Source organism: Mobula birostris, chromosome 22 (assembly GCF_030028105.1).
Source record: "Mobula birostris isolate sMobBir1 chromosome 22, sMobBir1.hap1, whole genome shotgun sequence".
Lineage (NCBI taxonomy): Eukaryota > Metazoa > Chordata > Chondrichthyes > Myliobatiformes > Myliobatidae > Mobula > Mobula birostris.
Window position 1 is genome coordinate 43,025,297 of NC_092391.1, and position 25,335 is coordinate 43,050,631.

A 25,335-nucleotide genomic window follows, 5' to 3' on the forward strand; every position below is an offset into this window, starting at 1 on the left:
TTGACTTCCCTTGCCATCCACGGTCGCCCCTTGCTCCCCTTAGAATCTCTCTTCCTCTTTGGAATGAACTGATCCTACACCTTCTGTATTATTCCCAGAAATACCTGCCATTGTTGTTCCACTGTCATCTCTGCTAGGGTATCTTTCCAGTCAACTTTGGCCAACTCCTCCCTCATGGCTCCATAGTTCCCTTTGTTCAACTGTAATACTGACACTTCTGATTCTCCCTCTCCCTCTCAAATTGTAGATTAAAACATCATATTATGGTCACTACCTCCTAATGGCTCCTTTACCTCAAGTTCCATTATCAAATCTGGCTCATTACACAACACTAAATCCAGAATTGCCTTCTCCCTGGTAGGCTCTAATACAAGCTGCTCTAAGAATCCAACTCTGAGGCATTCCACAAACTCCCTTCTTGGGATCCAGTACCTACCTGATTTTCCCAGTCTACCCGTATGTTGAAATCCCCAATAACAACCGTAGTATTACCTTTGCGACGTGCCAATTTTAACTCTTAATTTAATTTGCACCCTATATCCAGGCTACTGTTTGGGCACCTCTAGGTAACTCCCATTAGGGTCTTTTTGTCCTTACAGTTTCTCAGTTCTATCCATACTGACTCTACATCTCCTGATTCTATGTCCCCCTTCGCAATTGACTGAATTTCATTCCTCACCGACAGAGCCACCCCACCCCCTCTGCCCATCTGTCTGTCCTTTTGATAGAACGTATACCCTGAATATTCATTTCCCAGCCCTGATCCTCTTGCAGCCATGTCTCTGTTATTCCTACAACGTCATACTTGCCAATTTCCAACTGAGCCTCAAGCTCATCCAATTTATTTCTTATACTCCGTGCATTCATATATAATAATTTTAATCCATTTAAAGTAATACTTTTACTCCCCTCACCTTTCACATTGATTCCTATTGCAGTTGACCATACTCTCCGATCCCTTCCTGAGGAGAGGAAATGGGGCCGGACGGTGGGAGGGGAAGATGTTTCTGGGCTGGGTTCCAGGAGACATAATGTAAGTGATGCCTCTAAAATGCAGGGAAAGAAATGCTACAGGTTTGGCGGGAACAATGTGACCCACAAGCTCCCAGCCGGGGAGAAGGTCTGACTAGTGTGCAAATGGCATCAGTGGGGACCTGTGATATCCTGATTGAGCCCTGTATGACTTTAGGCTGGGGATGGGACCAATCACATTCTCCTCCAGATATTAGGTACAGACACGTGGCACTGATTGGACCAGAACTGTGCGGCATCATTCCCAGACATAGTCCAGAAACTCACCCGGTACTGTAGAGTTCGGGCCTGTGCAGATCACCTTCTTAATGGGCTCTCCATTAATGGAGAACTCCTCTTGACATGTACCATCCGGTAGCGTTGGCTTCACATACACAAAAGGCTCTTGGTAAATAGTGACAATCTGTGCATAAAGGAAAACAAACCCAACATGGCACTGAATAAGGTGTAGCAATGAATCTTTTCCATGACTGTATATTCTTGAACAATATTTCAGTTCCTTCACTGGAGTTCTCAGATGCAACTACAATTTCATGAGGCAACAGTTCTGACCTGATGCAGTAAGAAATGTTTTTATATCCCAAGAGCTTTGGGTTGAAGCTGGGCCAGTCTAAGGTACAGTCTGTGGAGGGAAGTTATAAACGCAGTCCCTTCCGGGCCTGACAACATGCAATTTGAACTCGAGTTTCAACATCAGCTCTGCATATTAGTTTCCACAGCCGGTCGAGATGTCACAATGAGTAAAGGAATTCCATGTTTATTACCAGTAATTTATCTTACACCAGATGAAATATGATCAGACTTCTTGCAGGTTTAGTCGTTTCCTTACTCTGTGTTGATAACAGATCCTATAAGTGTCAGGCTCAGATTGAAATACAGAACTCTTCCCTATTCACAGAATGTACCTGTCCTGGTGACTCGCGAACACCAGCCACCCTTCCCCAGCTTGTTACTTCACTTAAGATCACTATATTAATGACCACTACACTTAATGATGACCACACTAATGATTACTACATTAATAACACTACACTAATGACCGCTATGCTAATAATTACTCTACTATTGACTACTACACCCATTTATTGAACCTCATGAGCTTTGGTTAACCTTCAGGCAAAGGACAGTGCTGCCTTTCCCGGTGCTAACTCTCAGCATTAAACAAATCTCCGCTCTGTCACTTTGGGTAGAGCTCCCCTCCAGCGGGGCCACGGACGCTCCATGTGTCCTCTTGCTCCCGGCTGCTTGTTGGCCACTTCATCCTTCAGCGACACTGATGGAAATAAATAGACAGGGATCTGCGGCTAACGTACTGCAAGAGCAACACTTCTACCCGCTGAGTGGAGAACTGAAGACGCGGCCCCGAGTGGTGACTGACTATCGTCCTCGTAACATGGACAGGGGTCATTTGGCCCTTCAAGTCTATGCTGGTTCTCAGAACAATCTCACGAATTGCATCTTGCCACTTAACCCCCTCCAACTTACTGTCATTTTTCCATCAGCTCTCCGTACCCCACCCACCTACGCCAGGGTAACTTATATCATCCAGTTACCCTCCGTCTTTGAAATGTGAGAGGAAACCTGGTGACCAGGGGAAAACCCACACATCTTTCAGGAGAACATGCGAACTCCACACAGACAGCGCCTCAGACCAGGGCTGAACCAGGGTCAGTGGAGCCTAGGAGGCAGCAGCACTACCCGCTGCTCACTGTGCCAATGAAACTGAGAGCGTGGGCCTTCCGTCAGCAGTCCGCGTTTCGCTGTGTCCTGTGCTGCTCACAGGCTCCTTCAGCTCATTTTATACCTTTAGTTTTGTTGACATCTGAAACCCCTTAGGTGTGTTCAGTTCACCGCCCGGCCAGATGATTTTCTTGTCATTCAGCAGTACCTGTGGGATGGACCAAATACAGAATCAGAACATTGCACACATAAGAATAGCAGAGTAAGGTCTGTGTGCTCCTCCCCGACTCCTCCAGCTTCTCTTCGCGATGGGGCGTAGATAGCAAACAGCAAGGAAAACTTGTGGGAAAACCGAGGTTCCTCCCTGTGCTCATGGGTCATGGACTTTCTCACAGACCGACCACAGCAAGTCAGAATTGGTAAGCACACCTCCACCACCCTCATCTTAAAAACAGGCACCCCACAGGGCTGTGTGCTGAACCCTATGCTCTACACACTCTTCACACATGACTGCACCCCCATCTGCACCTCCAACCCCATAATTAAATTTGCGGACGATACCACAGTGGTTGGCCTGATCTCGGACGAGGATGAAACAGCCTACAGGCTTGAGGTGGATCATCTGACGGAGTGGTGTAAGGACAACGACCAGGTCCTTAACACTTCTAAAACAAAAGAGATGATCATTGACTCCAGGAGATCAAAGGACAGAGTACATCCCCGCCCCTCCATGTACATGGAGAGGTAGTGGAAAGTGTGGAAAACCTAAAGTTCCTTGGAGTTATGTTAAAACAGCTGACATGGACCACCAACACCTCGCTGCTTGTGAAAAAGGCACCACAAAGACTCTTCTTCCTCAGAAAGCTGAAACAGGCCAAACTTCCACAAAAGCTGTTGCTTAACTTCTACAGAAGCACAATTGAAACCACCCTGACCAACAGCGCCACCGTGTGGTATGCCAGCTGCAGAGCCGCTGAGCGACAAGACCTGCATCGTGTGGTGAAGGCGGCCCAGCAGATTGTCAGGATGAAGCTCCCAGGACTGGACACCATCTGTTCCAGCAGACTCAGGAGGAAAGCAATCAGCATAACCAGAGACACCACACACCCCGGCCACTCCCTGTTTGACCCGCTGCCGTCCAGCAAAAGGTTCAGGACACTAAAAACCAGAACTAATAGACTGAGGAACAGCTTCTGTCCCAGAGCTGTGGCCTCCATCACACCACTCCCACAGAACAATGACTGAAACTGTGAGCACACACAGGACTCAAATACTTGCACTAGCGGCACTTAGTGCATTACTGTGATATTCTGGTGCTGCTGCAACTTATTTTCTGCTACGTATCTATTTAATACTGTTTTTCTATTACTGTCTTATTTTTATCTACCGCTTTATTTAATTGCCACAGACACCAATGTAAAATGAACAGAGTAGATTTGGGTTGTGTTACCTAAGGCAAAAACATTGACTAGAACTCCTAAGCACTTCTTTGAATTGAGGTCTTCCCAGTTAACAAGACAGGGCAGGCACTGCCGCACTTTAACAGATGTTGAAGATGGCAACCCCGAGGGAACAGAACTCACCCTGAACTTGAATCTTCTTGTCCAGAGATGGGCTGGCGGTCACCAGGTAGTGGAGACAGGGAGCGCCTTTGAAACTTCTGAATCCAGTCAAGCTGCTTGCCACTCACCTCCACCTCTCAGTGCTGAAATGTAGAGAGTACCTCCCGTACCACAGAACCTGCAGCAGAGAGCTGCACTCAGGCAGAAAGAGTGGAGTGGATATGCCCAGGTAATTCTCTGGAGTATTGCCTGACAGGATTTTTCACCAAGCTGGTAAAGAGTTGGAGTTCCTCCAGCATTTTGTGTCTGTTGCTTTGGATAACGGTTCCTGCGGACTATCCATCTGTCTGTTTGTAACATGTTTTTCTTCTCTTCGCCAGCAGGCTGAGCTTCTGTGCATCCTAAAGATGTGCTCTGCATTTAACAACTTTTACATGTGCATTTGTTTGTTCCCTCTCTCTCACTCTCCCCTCCCTCTCACTCTCCTCTCCCTCCCCCTTTCTCTCTCTCTCCTATTATTTTCCACTATTTCTATCTCTCCCCCTCTCTCTCCTGCCCCTCTCTCCCCCTTTCCTTCTCTCTCTTCCCCTCTCTATCTTTCCCCTCCCCTTCTCTTTCAGTCCCTCCCTCTCTCTCCCCCTCTCTCCCCTCCCCTCCTTTCTAACTCTCCTCCACCCTCCTCCCTCTCTTCCTCTCCCCCTCACTCTCTTACCTCCCCTTCTTCTCCTACTATCTCCCTCTCTCTCCCCCTTTCTCTCTCCCCCCACCTCTCCACCTTCTCTCTCTCTCTCTGTCCCTCTAACATCACTCATTACCCTATCAACCAGGTCACTTCACTAATACAGCTTATCTTTGTGACAACCCTGGCCTCCCTCTATCACGGGTATTGCCTTTGACCTATCCATCTGCTCCCCACTGACTTTGTAATTTAAAACCAACTTGTCTTTCCTCTTTCCACCCTGAAATATTGACTCTTTTTCTTTTTCCACAGACGCTGCCTGACTTGCCAAGAGTTGCTAGGACTTTCTGTTTTTATTTCAGATTGCCTGCATCTGCGGTGTTTGAATTTTCATTGGAATAGTTGAATCCAGATACAAAAATGCCATGAACAATGGTTTCGGCACCAGGTGTGAGGTGGAGAGGGCCTTTGTATTGAGGGGGTGCAAGTGGTCATGGTTATTTTTACTTCCTGAACGACATGCATTTATGCAGCACCTTTCAAATTCCACACCTCTTCCTGTGGTGCCGCTTGGCACCACTGCCTTTGGAAACGCAACACAATAGATTTCTCTGCAGCACGTACTAGCGTTACATCACAGTCAAGGTTAGGGGTTAATATAATGGTCAGCCTCTGCAAGGATTGACATGTTTTTCTGCATACGTACATTAGTCCCGTTGTAAACTCCGATTTGCACCAGCTTTCCCTTCTGCACATTCACAATGCTGTAATTAGAAAACTTCCGATCTCCTTCATCGTTAAATTCCACTTGTCCAGTGTACCCTTCGTGGTACTTGGTGGACAGCAGGACCCTGTGGAAACAGACAGACACACTCTCAGTCAAGGCGCCACTGCCATAAGTTGGATTTATGCGGTTACGCAGTTCCAGGTGCTGAAAAAAAACAGTGGCAGTGGCAGACGGGATCACGGGTCCTGAGGATCGCAGTTCCACAGGATAATTGATCCATAGGATTACAGGCCCATTGGAACACAGATCCACATGATCACATCCACAGGGTCATTGGTCAATAGGATCACTGCCCCGGTGGGAACCTAATCAATCTGCCAGGAAGCAATTGGCTGCTTCTGGTCCATCTGGAGATGGGTAGCTACTATCAATGGGACCTCTGCGTGAAAGTTCTGACCTCTGTTATAATCGGATTCAGTCACAACCGGCACTGCTGTCTCCAACCGCCCCAGACTCAGCAGACCAGGGGAACCACGGGGGAGACTAGTTTGTGCTCTCTCAATAGGTTAAGGACAGGAATTCCACTCCTGTGCATCTAACCTGAATCATTTCAGAAGAAAATAATGACATGTGAGGGTCCTGTAATCACCTACTGAGGGTCCCAAACACCAGCCTCTGTGTTTACCTTTTAAAGAGAGGTCCAGTCTTCCAGATGTTGGTGTTCCCCACGCAGCCTTTGGGAGGGTCGGTAATGTTCTCTTTCTCAAAGAGCTCGTGGATGGACTGAGCCACAATGCCCACTGCGTCATTAATATGGGCTGTTTCATTTTTACCATTAATGAGCTGCAAACCAATTACACCTGGAAGGGAAACAAGTCACCATACCTGAGATCAAAGGGTACGGAGAGCTGGGTGCCACAGAGTGGGGGGGGGGGGCAACAGAGAGCCAGAGTGGAAGGGCACAGAGTACAACACGGTGGGACACAACAGAGGGGCGCAGGAGTGAACGAGGATACAGAAGGAAGGCACAGTCTTGTAATCATAGTAAGGCCACAAGATGACACAATGATGATGACTGGTCTCTCGGTACAATACAACAGAAAGATGTGCGGGGCACACAGAAGGATGTAGTGTAGTATTAGACCACAGAGACAGAGAGGTGTGGGGAGCGGGAAGGACAGACTGAGGGGTGTGAGGTGTGTGGGAGTTACACTGGGGTCTGTGGGTTCAGTAGAGGGCACATTGAGGGGTGTGGGGTCTCCGTGGGACACAGTGAGGGGTGTGGGGTGTATGGGACACAGTGAAGGGTGTGGGGTCTATGGGACACAGTGAGGGGTGTGGGGTGTATGAGACACAGTGAAGGGTGTGGAGTCTATGGGACACAGTGAGGGCTGTGGGGTGTATGGAAAACAGTGAAGGGTGTGGAGTCTATGGGACACAGTGAGGGGTGTGGGGTGTATGAGACACAGTGAAGGGTGTGGAGTCTATGGGACACAGTGAGGGGTGTGGGGTGTATGGAAAACAGTGAAGGGTGTGGGGTCTATGGGACACATTGAGGGGTGTGGGGTTTATGGGACACAGTGACAGTTGTGAGGTCTTTAAGTTACATACTGAGGGTATGGGGTGTGTGGGACAGTGAAGAATATGAGTTCTATGGGAGCCACAGTCATTGATCAATAAAATCCCCCTTGTACCAGAGGATGGAGTGAAAGTGGCTTCCAGAGGTATGTGGAATGCTTTTCTGGGACCATACCTTCTGGAACATGTTGCATAGCCCTCCCAGATATTTCTCTTTCTCCAACAAGCCAGACATAACCGGGCCCAGTCATGTTGAGGAGTGTTGCAGTCTTGTACATTGTCACTGCGTCGTCTTCACTGGGGGAAAAGAGGGACACGTTAACATTTATAAGAACAGCTTCCACACGGCCTCAGAATGTCCACGATCCTGGGTCAGGTCACTTCATATCTCTGAAACATCGAAACTCAGCATCAGTAACTCAGTCACTGCTTGGTCTGATTGACTGAAATGAGTAGAGAGGAAATCGATGGGTTCAGGAAGACAAGGGGTTAACTGACTCAAGGATAGTTCGTTGGGGACATTCCAGTCATGTTTCTGTTCCCAAACTCATTTCGTCCTCCACTTGGAATCTGCCTCCTTGCGGTTGCCTCACTAAGAGGCTTCTCCTCACTCTGTGAGACCCTTTGCCTTGGGCTTCCATCAAAGTGAAGAGGAAGCAACCACGCTTTCCTGGGAAATGAAAGCATCATTTTCCCATAAAATCTGGCCGTTCCAGATTTTAGCCAGATTTCAGTTTTGGCAACACATACAGTATCACTGGCTTTAAGAAATGGGAATGAGGCTCAGGTGAGGCAGCCAGACGTCTTCTGATGAGGACGTCTGGCACAGAGTGAGATCAGTGCTGAGTATTCAGGCATCTGGGGGATGCGGGGAGGGGGATAGAATTCAGACTTGCATGAGCCCAAAGCCACAAACTCCAGGTGGACATCTCAGCTCTTCTTTGCTAACTGTCCCTCCCACCCTCATCCGTGGTCTTGTTCTAATCTATATAAACCTACTCCACGATCAACCTAACCCCTCTCTCCTACACAGCCTATAACCCTCCGTTTTCCTTACATCCGTGTACCTATATAAAAATATTATAAATGTCCCTATTATATCAGCCTCTATGTCCACTCCCAGCAGTACATTCCAGGCGCTCTGTATAAAATAACCATCTCTGACATCTCCACCAAACACTCCTCCATTCACCTTAAAAGGGTGTCCTCTGGTATTTGCCATTATGGCCCAAAGAATAAAGCACTGGCTGTCCACTCTGCTTTGCCACTTTTATACCTCTATCAAGTCACCCCCCCCCCCATTCTCCTTCACTCCATAGAGATAAACCTTAGCTTGTTCAGCCTTTCCGCATAAGACGTGTTCACTAATCCAGGCAGCATCCTGGTAAATCTCCTCTGCACCCTCTCTAAAGCTTCCACATCCTTCCTATAGTGAGGTGACAACACAATACTCCAAGTCTTGTCTAACAAATTCTCCAACTGTGATAACACAATGTGCTTCGCATTGCAGATTGACATTGGCTGTACTTCATCTGTATCTTATCACCTGACTCTGGGGGGCATTCACTTTGCAGAGTTACTGCTTTACTTCGATGTAAACGTGCGGATGGTGACCTGGGTGTCTAATGAAGAATGCCTACTGCTACGGCTTTCCCTACGGGTTAGAGTCACAGCACTGAAACAGAGTCTATGGCCTGATTCATCTATTCCTGCTTTCAGCCCATATCCCTCTAAACCAGGACTTCCTAACCTTTTTTATGCCATGGACCCCTTTGGCAGTCTGATGAAGCCTACGGACACCTTCTCAGAATAATGTATTTCAATATATAAAATCAAATACATAGGATTGCAAAAGAAACCAATTATATTGAAATTTATCAAAATATTTATAAAAAAACAAATAATTGAAGGAAATGCTGAATTTCAGTTAGAGGTTAGTGAAAATAAAGATGTAATTTTTTCCCCATTTAAGTTCATGGACATCCTGGAATCTATCCACAGACTCCTTGGGAATCTGAGGACCCCAGGTTAGGAACTCCTGCTCTAAACCTTTCCTATCCATATACCTGCCCTAATGTCTTTTCTATGCTGTCATTGAACCTGCCTCAGCAGCTTCCTCTAACAGTTTGTTCCCGATATCCACCACCCTCCGTGTGAAGTTGCCCCTCAGGTCTCCTTTTAGAAAGTATTGGGGGGGGGGGGGTCGTGCTGAGCACACGCTCCTGTCCACATCAACGATGTTGAGGTTGAGATGCTTGAGAACTTCAAGTTTCTGGGTTTGAGATCACCTATCGCCGGTCGTGATTCATCTTTTTCTCATCACGACCAAGAAAGAACATAGAACTCCAGACGGTTGTAATAGTATTGGGTTTGCCAACTGCAAAGTTCCAAATTCAAACAAAGATCTTAAGCCTTATCTGATATGGATATCTATGGGTACTCTCACTAAAGGGAGGTTATAGTATAGCCACCTCCTCTTCAAAGGCTAGATCACTTCCCTATTTATCCTCCATGTCAAGTTTAGCTGTCAAAACCCACTATTTGAGTGGTGGGATCCCACCCACCGCCAAGGAGGAGATATTTCCAGCTAACAAGGTAGTTTCAACACAGTTCATAAATTTTTAGTGGTACCTGTTTAAATTTAGACAAAAATTCTTAAAACACATTTAAAGCTCTCAGAGGATTTCTATATTTCCAAATTACAAATGATTTCTAAAACACAAAATGTTTCCAAAACACAGGTACAATTGAGTAACAGATGAATGAGTCGACCATCGCAGAAATTGAAGGCAGAGAAATGGATTCCAGTTTGCCCCAATTTTCTGTCAGTTTTCTCACTGTTCCTTGATCATTCCTAACAAGGCTGACCGCTATCTTACATTTATATTGATTTTAGTTCGACTTGGGTTACTTCACACACATGAAATGTTTTTAAGATACGTTTTCACACAGGTGGTCTAAAAACTTCTGGGGACAGAGTTCCCAAACACCCACAATTACTGCTGACTTCTGAGTACACAAATCTTCCAACTATTGATAGATCAGATATTTGAGGTGCAATCTAGTCCGCAAGCTTTCTTGAACTAAATAACTTACCCAGTGTGGTCTGGTTTGATACAAGCCAATTAACATAACCCCATTGTCTCACACTGCATCTCCTGAGTAGACAGCCCCATGCAGTGGGCCAACAGTCTGTGCTCTGTAGACAGTGCTGTTTGTCTGCAAAGTTGTCCTTTTAACTTCAGACTGATTATTGCTTGGCACTTACATTAGACTGGTTCTTGTTTATGACAGGAAGCTGAACAAAAAATAGTGGTTGGAAGTTTAACACTCAAAAACAACTCTTTGATCTCTAGAACTGTTAGCTGCTGTGTTAGAAAGCTGAGCTTGGAAAAACCACTCCCCCCCACCCCCAGTCCAGGACAGAGAATATCCATCACACAGTACAGCACAGTTCAGACCTTTTGGCCCATGATGTTATGTCAACCTTTCAACCTACTCCACGATCAATCTAACCCTTCCTTCCCGCATAGCCCCCCATTTGTCTTTCATCCATCTGCCTTCCTAACACTTTCTTAAAAGCCTCTGTCATATCTTCTTCTACCACCATCCCTCAGTAGTGCGTTCTGTGCACTTACAACTCTCTGTATAAAAACGTACCTCTGACATCCTCCTTATAATTTCCTCCAATCACTTCATCATTTCTGCTCTGGGAAAAGGGTCTCAAATTCATTCACCAACTGGGATTCTCTCATCCTTCCTAAACATGCTGTCCTTGAACTCACTTCTTAAAGTCACCCACTTGCCAAGTGTCCCTTTACTAGCAGACAGCATCTCCCATTCAACCTTTGTAATGTCCTGTTCAATACCTTCAAAGTTTGCCTTGATCCAATCATGGACTTTATTTGTAGACTGGAGAACTGTGGAATGGCTGCTGGAGGAACTGGTGATTTACATCTCAGGATCGGGTGAGAGTTGGAGAACTGGGTCCCTGCCCACTGGTCTGGCCCATGGGACCTCCCGACATAATGGGAGACAACAGTCCAGGACTTGCGCTGGTCCAGGCATAATGTCACCCATGGGCTAGGCTCAGGGGAAGGGGGACGCTAGGGAATGGCCCCAGGGTCTGAGTCATGAAGGGAGTTCCCTCACCACCACTCCAGAGTCAGGGTTAAGGAGGGAGCTCCCCCAGCACTGACTGACCTTACATCAAGGAAGGAGCTCCCCCAGCACTGACTGACCTACAGTCAAGGAGGGAGCTCCCCCAGCACTGACTGACCTACAGTCAAGGAGGGAAATCCCCCAGAACTGACTGACCTATGATCAGGGAGGCAGCTCCCCCAGAACTGACTGACCTATGATCAAGGAGGGAGCTCCCCCAGAATTGACTGACCCTCAATCGGAGAGGAAGCCCCCCCCCCCCAGCACAGCCCTGTCCCTGGGTCAGCAGGGAATTGCATATACTATCCCCGGGTGTGACAGCAAACAGAAGGACAGGTTTCGAGGCCTCACTCCGGACGAGGCTTCTTTTGATGGGCAGAGTCAGCCCGTGGCTTCGGCTCCAGTGTCCGGGAAACACATTACCTTCAGGTCACAGCTTGCATATTGCTGCGGACAATGACCCTACTGTGGGAGGGAGAGACGAGCCTGGCTATAGGCTTATCTACCATCAAAAGGGCCCAGAAGAGCCTTGGAACCGAGCACGTTGGGTTGTTTCAGGAGGGTGTGAGCTCTGCCTGTGAGCAACAGGTCTGGCTCAGTCTGGGGAAAGCTCTCAGTAAACCCAGGCAGGAAATGGAGCAGACCACAATCCGACTGGTGCCAAGGACCTGGTCACTGACTGGCTTGAGGGAAATCGAAGCAGGTGCATACAGAACTGGGACAAGTGGGCACATTCAGGCAGAATAAGGGTACTTGCAGCGGGCGACAGACAGACAAAGTAAACTGCTTACAGACAGGCAGTGGGGAAAGGAATGTGTACACACAGGTTGAAAGATCAATCATAATGCAGCTCGTTTTTGGTACAAGAGGGTGTGTAGGATGAACAGGGGAGATCAGAAGCAGAGAGAAAGGGACAGTTAGGAAGAAGGTTATCTGAAATTGGAGAATCAATGTCCATTCTGTCAGGTTGGGGAAAGGGAGCTGGGGACAGGTACAGTCTGGGTGAAAGAGCTGGGGACAGGTACAGTCTGGGTGAAAGATATGGGGACAGGTACAATCTGGGTGAAAGATACGGATGCAGGTACAGTCTGGGTGAAAGAGATGGGGACAGTCTGGGTGAAAGAGAAGGGTACAGGCATTTTGGGAAGAGAGTTTTGGGTACAGATATGTTCTGAGGACTGGTACTGAGTGTAGGCAGACACAGTGGCAAGGAAGATTTACAGGGGAAGTCACAGTGAGAGTGAAGCTCCTTGGTAGCATCCCTGGGAGAGTGAACGCAGGTACGAACTGATACCGGGGAATGCAGATGGACACTGAGTGATCTGAGAGATGGTGAGGGACACAGCCACCGCTAGTTATGGACAGTCTTTGCAAATAGGAGAGACATGAGGTGGGAGGGAGAGAATCAAAGAAAGTACCTGGGGGAGGGAACTGAGTGCAAACAAATGTAAGGAGAAGGGAACTGAGTGCAGATGGACACATAGAAGGAGATTGAGTGCAGCCAGTTACAGGGGGAGGTGACTGAGTACAGATAGACATAGAAAAGGGAGCTGATTGCAGATGGACATAAGGAAGGGGATTGAGTGGGAATGGAATTGAAACAACAGATTCTAAGAATAAAAAAAATGCCAGAAACACTCAGCAGGTCAGGCAGCATCTGCAGAGGAAGAAGCAGAGTTAGTGTTTCAGGTTGAAGACTCTTCATCAGAACTGGGTAGGATGAGTAGAGAGGAGGTGTGTGCCGACGGAGATGGGCGGGCAGAACTGGCTAAGGTCGGGCTCTGAGGAACAGTTTTGAGTTTAGCAGAAACTCAAGGATGCACGGCACCTTCATGTGAACTGCACCTGGAAAGAGGGGTAAGCACAGAACAGGGTGAGCGGTGGGACAGTTTTCGATGGTTAGGCACTTACCTGGCTGACAGAATGATGACTCTGGCTTCCAGTTCCTTGGCTTCCAGCAGCATTGATGTCATGTTTGTGGTGCCTGGTTCAAACTGCAGGACCTTCTCAGCCTGTAGTTGGTGCAGGGATTCAGAATTACTATACAACTTGTCCAAAACCTTCTTCTGCAGGCTCTTTCCACCAACGTCGCCTTTGATCTCCAGCAAAGATCATCTTAAAGGCGATGGAAGAACTAGGCCCCGTCTGGAGCCAATGTGAGCTATAGGTTCTCTGTACTGGGCATGCAAACTAAGATAGAACAAGACCAAAAAAGGGTGCGTGCAGCTGACAGAGTAGAATAGACGAGAAAAAATGCATCTCAACCTGAGAAGGAGTTGGTCGGTCTTTCAAAAAAACAAAATAGCGTCTTAAAGGGATTGTAGTCTCGGGAAAAAGTCATGGCTTGATTCTAAAATGTACTTTAAGAAACTTGCAAGTTAGTCTTTATTCAACATGCACGTGTCCTTATGACAAGATTTGGTTAGGTAGGGCGACTCAAGTTCTTTAACCATTCTCATTGACAAACCAAATAATCTGTTTGAAACTAACAGCGTGCTACCAGAACAGTCTCATTGGTCATACTGTGACTGCGGCTAGGCTACTCCGTTAGTTTAAGATTGGTGGGCTCGTGCATTCTACATGCAAATATACCTTTGGTCCTCGCCTGCTGTCATACGAATGTTGGTCCTTGTTTTCAAAGTTCCTTTTTTTATTCTGATGAGTAATGTGCACAGAGAAAATATGCAGACACAGAAGAATATTATAAACAGTTGAAAATGACGTGTAGTAAGCAATTTAACCCTCTCTCCTCCTCAGGGTCAATACGTAACACTGGAGCTTGCAAATAAAAAACTGCTCCTCATTTGACTGAAAGTTCTGTGGCTCTGTCTCGGTGACATGGATACAGCCACCCTTCTCAGCGAAACAGGGTCTGTGACACCGTCTCTGTGGCGCTCTGACTGGCCGGCTGGTTCTGTGGGATTGGCGCGGGGTGGCTAACTGGGCAAGCCTAACGCAGGCTCTGTGACACCAGCCCTGAGTCTGGCTCTGTAAAGCTGGAGTAGGACACGGCCTCCATGGTGCTAGCTGCGTGACACTGAAGCTGTGAGAAGCCCTCTGTTACACTGGCACAGTGAGGTCAGTTCTGCGACTCCGGGTTCTGCGGGTCCAGAATGTGAGCTCTGCACATTTTGATCAGCTTTTGCCAGGGTGCCCGGGGTATTGCAGACAATGGATGGAGACTGGCAATGTCTCCCTCTCTGTGTTTGCTGGGGTTCCTCTTTGTTTCTGGGGACAACTGGGTGGGGGAGGGAGGGACTAGGGGTCTAACGAGCTGGTGTGGGTACAGGCAACTTCCTTGTTCTTGGATGCCCTGAAAAAGGATCGCCTCAGTTCTGTGAAAACTGCAGACAGCAACGTCTCTACCTCCAGAGGGATGTAGAGTGATTAGACATCTCATCTCAGAATGTGAAGCAGCACACGAGGGAAACGTTCATTCCCAGAGGAAGGAATGGTTTGTCCCTGCTGAAGCAGTAGGGCTGAGCTTGTGGGATTAAATGTCTAATGCCAGAAAGAAATTCCATTTATTTGGAAAAAAGTGTAACTCCATAAGTGATTGATATTTGTTATGGGGGAGGCCTTTATTGACCTAGGGGATAGTTTATTCCTAAAAATTGCAGACGTTGTGAATCTGAAATAAATCTGAAGCACTCGGCAGGTCAGGCAGCAGTAATGGAGAGAGAAGCAGCGTCAGACCTGATGCAGGATTTTCAGCCTGAAACATTAACTCTTTCTCTCTCCACAGGTGCTGCCTGACCTGATGGGTGTTTGGTACATTCTGTAATCCATTCATGTTGGGCCAAAGAGAGAAAGGTTCAGTCCAACTGAGTGACGAGAGGGGCCTCTCATCCTTATCGATTTACTCTGATCAACTGAGGTGTCTTATTCCAGGGATTACTTCTTACAGTTATGTTTGCTGACTTATTTTTCAGATGTGAGCTGCTGGGGAGGACCACATTTTCTCTTCCTAATTGCCCTTAAAAACTGCTGGTGAAGGTGTTCCCGCAGTGGTGTGTGCACACTTGCAGGGTGAGGTTTGGTGGTACGTTTAAAAGTTTAGATGGGGCAGAAATTGAAGGGGAACCTGCGTGTGGCGGTGTTCCCTCTTTTCATGGTCCGTCTTTTCTGTGTAAAAGGGGACCATATCCTGTTGCCCTGCTGAAGGAGATAATTCGTTCCCCTTGAGCTCACACTAGGACTTCTCACACTTTCCATGCAGGACTTGCGTCTGCTCTGAGTGAGAGTATTCACATTCTGCTGTCTCAGCTGAGAGTCAGAGAAGGTACAAACAGTGCAGCCCATACCGTTGTGCTGAATGGTAATTAGATGCCTAACTACACTAATCCCTTCTGCCAATATAATGTCCATATCCCTCCATTCTCTGCACATTCCTGTGGCAATCTAACAGCCTCTTAACACTCTCTTTCATATTTACCTTCACTACCTTCCCTGACAGTGAATCGTTCCCACAATTCCCATCCTGTTGATTGAGTGAGGGTGTTGGCATCACCCCAGAAATCCCGCTTTTATGCCATCGGAAAGAGAATAATCTCTTATTTATCCAGTCCAAATGAGAGACTTTTGTTATTCTGCATGAGCTGTCCCCTTTGTTAGGCAAAGCACTGTCAATCTCATGGGAGGAATTGTCCATTCCTACAGGTCTGTTGAGTGAGTTTACCCAATAACCAACTGATGACAAGGGTCTCCTATCCCAATGACTTGGTAAGAGGGATGTAGACCCATTAACAATTTGATGGTGTTGAGAAGTTGTTTCAATGACAGTGTGGCTGCATCTTACAATAGGGCGTCAGGGAATGGGTGACAGCCTGGCCATCGATCCACCAGGCTGCTTTGCTCTGGGAGGTAAGAAGTGATTGGAGAGTTTGCTGTAGTTGGAGATGGGTAAAGGGTGTTCTGTCACACTGCTGACCCCGCCTCTTTGTTGGTGGTAGAAGGGGACCGGGGAGGGGGGTCAATCTCTGCTCATGTGGACTCACTCTGTTGGCTCTCACTCCTCACACAGCACTCTGCTTTGACATAAAAACACAATCACTTTGCTCGCCTGGAGATTTCGCCATTGCAGGAGAAAGTTCTCATTGTGAAACGACCAGCAAGACAACAGGCTAATGGGGCCTTTGCGGTAAATATATGTCCGGGTTGGTTCCTGTCGCGTCGTAATCTTGATCATGACCTTACCATCTCTCTAATCACTTGCCGTGCAAATCCATCAGCCCACGAGAGGGGGCAGTGCACGTCATCCAACACCCACAGACACCAAACTTAAGGAGAAGACCATGATTCCCCCACCAGCCTGTCCTGCTATTCGCCATGGTCGTGCCCCGTTGACGCTGCTTCCACAGTCCCTCACCATCATTAACTGATACACTGGTAGGGAAAAGCTCACAGGCTTCAGATAGGTCTTGAAAACTCCTTCTGTCATCACACCCAAACCACTTTGGGTAATAAAATTCCAAATTCCAGCCATCCTGCTCTGAAGAAGTGCTTCCCAAGGAATCCTTGTCTCTCATTCTTTTTTTTCCTCTGAAGAAATGTTCAGGATTATTTAGAATCAAGCTTATCCAGCATGGAAAGAGGCCCTTCAGCCCATCTTGTGGATGCTGATTATGTTGGCCCGTAAGCTAGTCCCTTCTGCCTGTGTTTGGCCCATAGTCCTCTAAACCTCTCCTATCTACTTACAGTACCTATCTAAATGGCTTTTAAACATTGCAAATGTGCCCTCCTCAACCACTGTTTCTGGCAGCTCATTCCCAATATGCACCAGCCTCTGCATGAAGAAGCTGCCACAGATGTCCCTTTTAAATCTCTCCCCTCTGATCTTAAACTAATGCTTTCTTATTTTTTTGCAACCCCTGGTGCATTTTGTTATGTATTTTTAACAAACTTTTCATAAATTTCTTCAATTACGTGTCAGCCCTCCCAGATCTGTGTATTGACAACTCACTCAGAATAACTGAATCCTTACTCCACTAAATCACCAACCCCTGACCCTACCAGATCTGCAATCCCTCGCTCCTTAAGTGAGTGGAATTCTCACTCATCAGATTGAAGTAATAAGTTCCTGAGGAATCTCTGCTGAAGATTCAAACTTGTTGGTGAGGATTCTTGGACACAATCACACAACCTAATCGCTCATGTCTAGACAGAGGATGTGAAGGGAACCTCAGGGATCCTGAAATCATGGTAGGCTCCACAGAGGGAAATGCATCCACCTACACTGGCTAGAGAGGTGTCTCTCTGAGACATTGGCCACAGGAAACATCACCACCTGGCTCCACCTCAACCAGCTGATCCTGGAAATGCAGTGAGGGCTCCCTCCACCCAGAGACTCGGCCGACATGATTGTCACAAAATGCAGACATGGCCTCCACAAAATCTGTCATTTGAAAGAAACTGTGATGCATCCTCCTCAAATGTATCATCCCACAGAAATACATCTCCTTATCAATGTTTACTGGGGGCATGCGAAGTGTGGTTCCACTAAAGATTGACAAGGATTTCCATCTCAGTACAGACTTGTGCCAGACATGATTTTAACAATCTTGTGCCTCTCTCCCAACCACCTTCCTACTAAAGTGAAGCTCTCTTATTAGGTTGATGGAAGCTGTTCACCCTACTCCTTGACACCAGAAATAAAGTCACCCCGACTTCAGCTGCAGTTTTGTCTTGAATTCTCTAGATCTTCGTCAACTTTTTTTTTCAGTGAAATAAATAGAAGCATGCACCTTGACCTTAACATCCACAAAGCAGAGGTGGTCTATCAGCCTTTCCCTGTACATCACTGCCTGAGAATAAACATCCACAAGATTGTAGAAACATGGGCTACTTCCCATCTCACAGCAGCTGCTGATGATAAAATTCACAATTGACTCCTGGTCGAGAGCAAACCTTCCAGCTGTTTGATGAAAATGTTAGAAGAGGAAGATGAAGCTGGTGGGGTGCTGGGCAGCTGCATTCCCTGCCCTTCTGTAGGCTTCTGAGATGAGCTACCCTGTGTGGACATCTCAAGGTGCTGAAGAGATACCACCAGTGGTGTCTCTGCAAAATCCTTCAAATTTATTGTGGTCTAAGCAAACCTACAGGATGTGACCAGCAGGTAGTGAAGAAGAGTGAGTGTGGCATGTCTGCCTTTTCCAAAGACATTTGTAAGGATCTATATCAAAGGTTATTGCACATGGGAGTCATGGGGTCAGGGATGACATGGTGCAGATAGATTGTTTTATACAGAAAGCAAAGCATAGTGATGAATAGATCATTTTCAAGTTAGTGGATTGGACTCACTCAAGGAACATTGGCAGAAGCCCAACCATGCATAGCTTATGTTGATGAACGGAGAAAAACATGAAAAGCTGAGTAATTTCTAAATGGTGACAGATTGGGAAATATGAATGACAGAGAGGTGTAGATCTGCACAATTCACTGAAGCCTATTATCCAGGGAAGGCGAATGCCACTGGCCTTAATTGTAGGAAGAGTTGAGAACTAGACTGATTGTATCTTTCTATATTAAAGAATGTCTTGGTGAGAACACCTGGAGTCTCCTGCATCGATTTGGACTCTTATCAGTCACTGAGTGTACGCAGCGAAGAGACTGATAAATTTATGATTATTTGAGCTATCTAGTGCAGGGGAATGTGCTGAGGTAGGCTGAAAAGCCTCTTCCTACACACTGTCTTCTGCTCTTACATTATTCTGACCCGGCTGAAGGGACGAATTGATATTAAATGCTGCAAGAGTAAGATGTGAAGGATATGAAGACAAAGCGTCTGCAAAGGAACATGGGCAGATTAACCTAATGAGCAGAGTACCTTTGAAATTAAGGAGATATCTGCTTTAATGCACAAATATTCTTTAAAGTTTGTGAACTTTTTGAAGCTGGTATTTAGATAAATGAACGTCTTGGCCAAAATATACAGGAAAGGTGTAATTAATTCGGAAGGTGAACAGAATCTCGACCATTGTCAAGAAGGAAAGGGGGTTGACACAATAGTGGGACCACATCTGGACACTGGGTACAGGGTGGGCCTCCTTGTTGAGAGAGGGAGAGACAGAGGTGGAGATTCAGTGAACTGATTCCTAGTATGAAGGGATAGTTGTATGAATGGACTAGGCTGTTTATTGGAATATCTTAAACCTCAAGAGAGAGTATTGAGATAGTGGAGATGATTATCCAGCTGGCAATAATTATACAAAGGGCCAGGGTCTCAGAAAAAGGCATCAAGCTCTAAAATGGGAAATAAGAACATTTTTTTCTCTCAGAAGATTCAAGCCTGAGGACAGGTTTCTCCACCACAGAACAATCAAGGATTATGAGATCTTGCCTCTCATTTATTCTTCATAAATTTGAAAATAACTTCGGTATTCTCTTTTAGATTATTGGCTAGCTTGCCTTCATATTTCATCTTTTCTCTCCTTATTGTTTTATTAGTTGCCTTCCGTAGTCTAGTCAAAAGCTCCCTAACCCTTTAGCTTCCCACTATTTCTAGTTATAGGCTTTCATGCTGTCTTTAACATTCCTTGTCAGTCACGATTGTGTCATCCCTCCCTTTAGATTGTTTTTTCTTCTTTGAGATGAACTGATTCTGTGCCTTCCAAGTTACTCCCAGAAAATCCAGCATCTCTGCTGGTGTCCCCTTCCTCTCGTGCCTCTGTAGTTCCCGTTACTCTACTGTAATACTGATACATCCGATTTTAGTTTCTCCCTCTCAAACTGCAGGGTGAATTCTATCATATTATGATCACTGCCTCCTAAGGGTTCCTTTATCTTACGATCCTTAGTCAAATTTGGTTCATTACACAATGCCTAATCTAGAATTGTCTTTTCCCTAGTGGGCTTGACCAGAAACTGCTCTAAAAAGCCACGTTGTAGGCATTTTACAAATTCCTTTTCTTATGATCTAGCACCAACCTAATTTTCTCAACTTATGCTTTTTCTGTCTCCCATTGTAATCTGTACCCCACATCTTGGCTACTGTTTAGAGGCCTGTATATAACACCCATCTGGGTCTTTTTACCCTTGCAGTTTCGCAACACTACCCATTAGAACTCACACACACCAAAATTAACCCCTCCCTGAGCTCGGAGCTCACTTGATCACTGGTGTGATGATCTGATGAACCAAAGGGACAATTAGAGGATGACAGACAGGAACAAAATACCCACTCATGGATCTTGTGCTGTCTGATACAGGTGGACACAGTTCGGGAGGATGAGGATAGGGGTTGGAACGATGCAAAGAGGAAAGGTAAGGAGGTATTTGGTTGGGGAGAAGGGGGCAAGAGGAGGTGGTGGGGAGGGAAGAGGAAGGGAGAGGGAGGATGGAAAAAGGAGGGAGAAGGAAATGGAAGGGAGATCTATTAAAGGAAAATCAGAGATATGGTGAAGAAGGAGAAAAGAAAACATCTCATCAGGAGTGTGTCATAATTTATAGTGAGTGAGAGAGAGAGACATCATTGCAAGGTAAGAGCCAGTTGAAAAGAACAAGTCTCATTGGGAGTGAGCTGTATTTGAGCCAATAAAAGGAAGAGAGGTGTAAGTGAAGTGGCCATTGTTGGAGTGGGCCAGTGTTAGAGTGGGAGACTTTGGCTCAATCAGTCTTGGGCAAGCACAGGCAGAAGTTCTAAGTATGTTTCTAGTAAGTTCTATTTTCTCTTCCTTTGTCTAACACTACATAGCTAGTGCTCTGCGAATGGGTCCAGAGTTAGTGGCATGTTCTTTGTGTGAGAAGTGGGAACTCTGGGAGACCTCTAATGTCCCTGAAAACTACATCTGGCCAAGGTGCATTGAGCTGCAGCTTCTTAGAGACCATGTTATGGAACTGGAGCTGCAGCTCAAAGACCTTTAGCTCATATGAGAGAATGAGGGGGTGAGTTAGGAGCTACAGAGATGTAGCAACCTCTAATCTGCAGAAGGCAAAAGGCCGCCAGTGCAGAGTACTCTGTGACCGTTCTCCTCAATGATAAGTATACTGCTTTGGATATTGTTACGGGGAGCAAACTACTGGGGGAAGCTGCAGGGACTGAGTCTCTGTCTCTGTAGCTCAGAAGGGATGGAAGGATGGAGGAAGAAGAGGACAGCAGTAGTGATAGGGGATTCCATGGTTAGTGGCAGCTTTTTGGATGTGAAAAAGGCACCTGGATGGTATATTGCCTCCAAATTGCCAAGGTCAGGAATGTCTCGGATTGGGTCCACAGCATTCTAAAAGGGGAGGGTGAGTAGCCAGATGTCATGGTACATATAAGAGAGAGGTCCTAAAGAGAGAGCATCCAGAGTAAGGCAGAAGGCTGAAAAGTAGAACCTCCAGGGTAGTATTCTCCGGATTGCTACCGGTGCCATATGCCAGTGAGGGTAAGAATAGTACGATTTGGCAAATGAATGGATGGCTGAGGAATTGGTGAAGGGGTGGGGCTTCAGATTTCTGGATCACTGGGATCTCTTCTGGTGAAGATAGGACCTGTACAAAAAAGAACGGGTTTCTCCTGAACCTGAGGCGGACCAATATCTTTGCGGGCAGGTTTGCAAGAGCTGTTAAACTAATTTGGCAGGGGTGGGGTGGGACCTGGAGTGACGGGGCTAAAGATGAGGTAGTTGGTATACAAGTTGATGTGAAGACGTATTCTAAAGGGAGGCCGTGTGGGGAGACTGGGAGGAAAGACAGGCAGATGAAGGGGCAAAATTGCAGTCAGTGAGATGAGTTGAAGCGCAACATGGAAGCAAAATTGAAACAGGTGATGAATACAGGACTGAAGGTGTTATATTTGAATGCATGCAGTGTATGGAATAAAGTAGATGATCTTGGAGCACAGTTAGAGATTGGTAGGTACGTCATTGTGGGCATCACTGAGTCATGGCTGAAAAAAGACCATAGTTGGGAATTAACATCCAAGGATACACGTTGTTTCAAAAAGCCAGACAGCTAGGCAGAGGGGGTGAGATGGCTCAGCTGGTAAAAAATGAAATCAAATCCTTAGAAAGAGGTGACATAGAATTAAAAGATGTAGAATCCTTGTGGGTAAAGTTAAGAAACTGCAAGGGTTAAAATACCATTATGGTAGTTATATACAAACCTCCAAACAGTAGCCATGTTGTAGAATACAAGTTAGAACAGGATATAGAAAAGGCATGCAAAATGGACAATGTTGTGATAGTCATGGGGGATTTCAGCATGCAGGTAGATTGGGAAATCAGGTTGGTGCTGGATCCCGAGAGAGAATTTATAGAATGTCTATGAGACGGTGTTTTAGAACAGCTTGCGTTTGAAGCCACTCGGGGGATCAGCCATTCTGGATTGGGTGATGACTAATGAACCGGACATGATAGAAAGCTTAAGGTAAAGGAACCTTTAGGAGGCAGTGATCATAATATGATAGAACTCACCCTGCAATTTGAGAGGAAGAAGATAAAGTCAGATGTATCAAAATTACTGTGGAATAAAGGGAAGTAGAGAGGCATAAGAGAGCAGCTGCCTAAAGTTGATTGGAAGGGGAGACTAGCAGGGATGACGGCAGAACAGCAGTCACTGGAGTTTGTGGGGACAATTAGGAAGGCACAGGATAGAAACATCCCAAAGATGAAGACCTATTCTAAAGGGAGGCTGTGGCTGACAAGGGGTGTTCAAGACAGCATAAATGGAAAAGGGAAGGCATATACGATAGCAAAAATTAGTGGGAAGTTAGAGGATTGGGAAGTTTTTAAAAACCATCTGAAGGCAACTAAAAAAAAACACAAGGAGAAAAAAGATAAAATATAGACAATCAAAGTGGATACTAAAGGTGTTTTCAGATAAATGAAGATTAAAAGAGAGGCAAGAGTGGGTATCGGACCGCTGAGAGATGACATTGGAGAGGTGGTAATGGGAGACAAAACACATGTTGGATGAACTCAATAAGTATTTTGTATCAGTCTTTACTATGGAAGACACTAGCAGTATACTAGAAATTTGAGAGTGTCAGGGGGTAGAAGTGAGTGTAGTTGCTATCACCAAGGAGATGTTTGGGAAGTTGAAAGGTCGAAAGGTAGAAACCTGAACCAGATGGACTACACCCCAGGTTTCTGAGGGAGGTAGCTGAAGAGACCATGGAAGCATCAGTACTGACAAGCCGGATAGACAAAGGGGAGTCAGTGGATGTTGCTTACTTGGATTTTCAGAAAGCCTTTGACATAATATCACGCATGAAGATAAGAGCACATGGTATTGTAGGAAAGATACTAGCATGGATAGAAGATTGGCTGACTGGCAGGTGGCAAACAGTCGCATAAAGGGGCCTTTTCTGGTTGGCTGCTGGTAATAAGTGTTCTTTTGTGGTGCTCGGTGTGGACCGCTTCTTTTCACAGTAAATGTCAATGGTTTGGATGATGGAATTGATGGCTTTGTGGCCAAGTTTACGAATGATATGAAGACAGATGGAGGACAGGTAGTGTTGAGGAAGCAGAGAGTCTGCGGAACGACAGAGAGATTGGGAGAAAGTGCAAAGAAGTGGCAGATGGAAGCCAGTGTCGGAGGTGTATAGTCATGCATTTTAGTAGAAGGAATAAAGGCATAGACTACTTTCTAAACAGGGAGAAATTGAAAAATCAAAGGTGCAAAGGGACTTGGGAGTCCTACTGCAAGGTTAACTTGCTGGTTGAGTCAGTGGTAAGGAAGGCAAATGCAATGTTAGCATTCATTTTGAGAGGACTAGAATATAAGAGCAAGGATGTAATGCTTAGACTTTATAAGGCGTTGGTCAGATCACATTTGGAGTATTATGGGCAGATTAGGGTACCTTATCTGAGAAAAGGAGTGCTGGCATTGGAAGGGGTCCAGAGAAGGTTAGCATATGAGGAGTGTTTGATTATTCTGGGCCTGTACTCGCTAGAAGAATGAGGTGAAATCTTATTGAAATCTATTGAATATTGAAAGGCCTAGATAAAATGTTCCCTCTCGCAGGGCAGTCTAGAACCAGGGGGCATAGCCTCTGACTACAGTGATGTCCATTTAGAACAGAGATGAGGAGAAATTTCTATAGCCACAGGGTAATGAATTGCTACAGACAGCCGTAGGGGCCAAGTCATTGAGTATAGTTAAAGCAGAGGTTCACAGGTTCCTGGTTAGTCAAGGCATCAAAGGTTATAAGGAGAAGGCAGGAGAATGGGGTTAAGAGGGAAAATAAATCAGCCATGATGAAATGACAGGTGAGACCCAAAGGGCCGAATGGACTAATTCTACTCCTATGTCTATGACCTTATGGACATGGAGGAGGGAATGGGAGGGCAGAGGTATGCATGAGGATTTTTAGATGGAAGGGGAGAAAAAGTGAGAATGGGGAAACAAAACAAATGTGTTAGGAGAAAGGAAGAGGAGGGCAGGGCAGAAGGAAATACGTGAAGGGAAGAGGGAGGCAGAAAATATTCTCAAGTGAAATTTTTCAGTGATGTAATTGGTGTGTCATCGACTTGATGTTTGAATGTGCTTGTTGATCCTGGTCCAATTGGCTATGACCATCACTGCCAAACAAACATGTTAAATTAGTCCAGCATTCTGTCTGAGGCAATTCATGGCCATAGGAAGGTAAATTAATCCTCTTCCCACCACTCCTACTGTATCCTAAAGCAAAGTTCTAAAGCAAGTGAAAAACTTACTATTAAAGACAGAAAAAATAATGGGACAAAGAATGCCCAGTCCTCAACTGGGCAAGATATGTGTTTAGGGATTGCTGTAGTGGCACTGGGTAATTATGATAAAATATTCCAAAATTGCCCAGAATCTGCAGGAATCACAGCAAATTGTGAGGTGCCAATGTTACCCTGCTGTTTCAGAATGAAGGGAGAAGGGAAATAGCACCTGCGGGCCATTTGGCTTGATGTGAAATGTCAGCAAAGTGTTAGAACCAGTTATTGATGATATGTTCACAGGAAAAG

General features: G+C 46.0%; 1 protein-coding gene across 1 annotated transcript in view; it reads right to left on the bottom strand.

Annotated features, from left to right (window-relative positions):
- Positions 1-25,335, bottom strand: part of LOC140186435 (glutamate receptor ionotropic, NMDA 1) — a 101,004-nt gene that overhangs the window by 43,105 nt on the left and 32,564 nt on the right. Inside the window, exons 4-10 of the mRNA XM_072240705.1 lie at positions 14,012-14,074; positions 13,331-13,431; positions 7,434-7,555; positions 6,366-6,540; positions 5,660-5,804; positions 2,837-2,920; positions 1,300-1,435 (exon numbers count right to left, since the gene is read on the bottom strand). Coding sequence (XP_072096806.1) covers positions 1,300-1,435; positions 2,837-2,920; positions 5,660-5,804; positions 6,366-6,540; positions 7,434-7,555; positions 13,331-13,431; positions 14,012-14,074 — 826 coding nt within the window. The remainder of the gene's footprint in view (positions 1-1,299; positions 1,436-2,836; positions 2,921-5,659; positions 5,805-6,365; positions 6,541-7,433; positions 7,556-13,330; positions 13,432-14,011; positions 14,075-25,335) is intronic.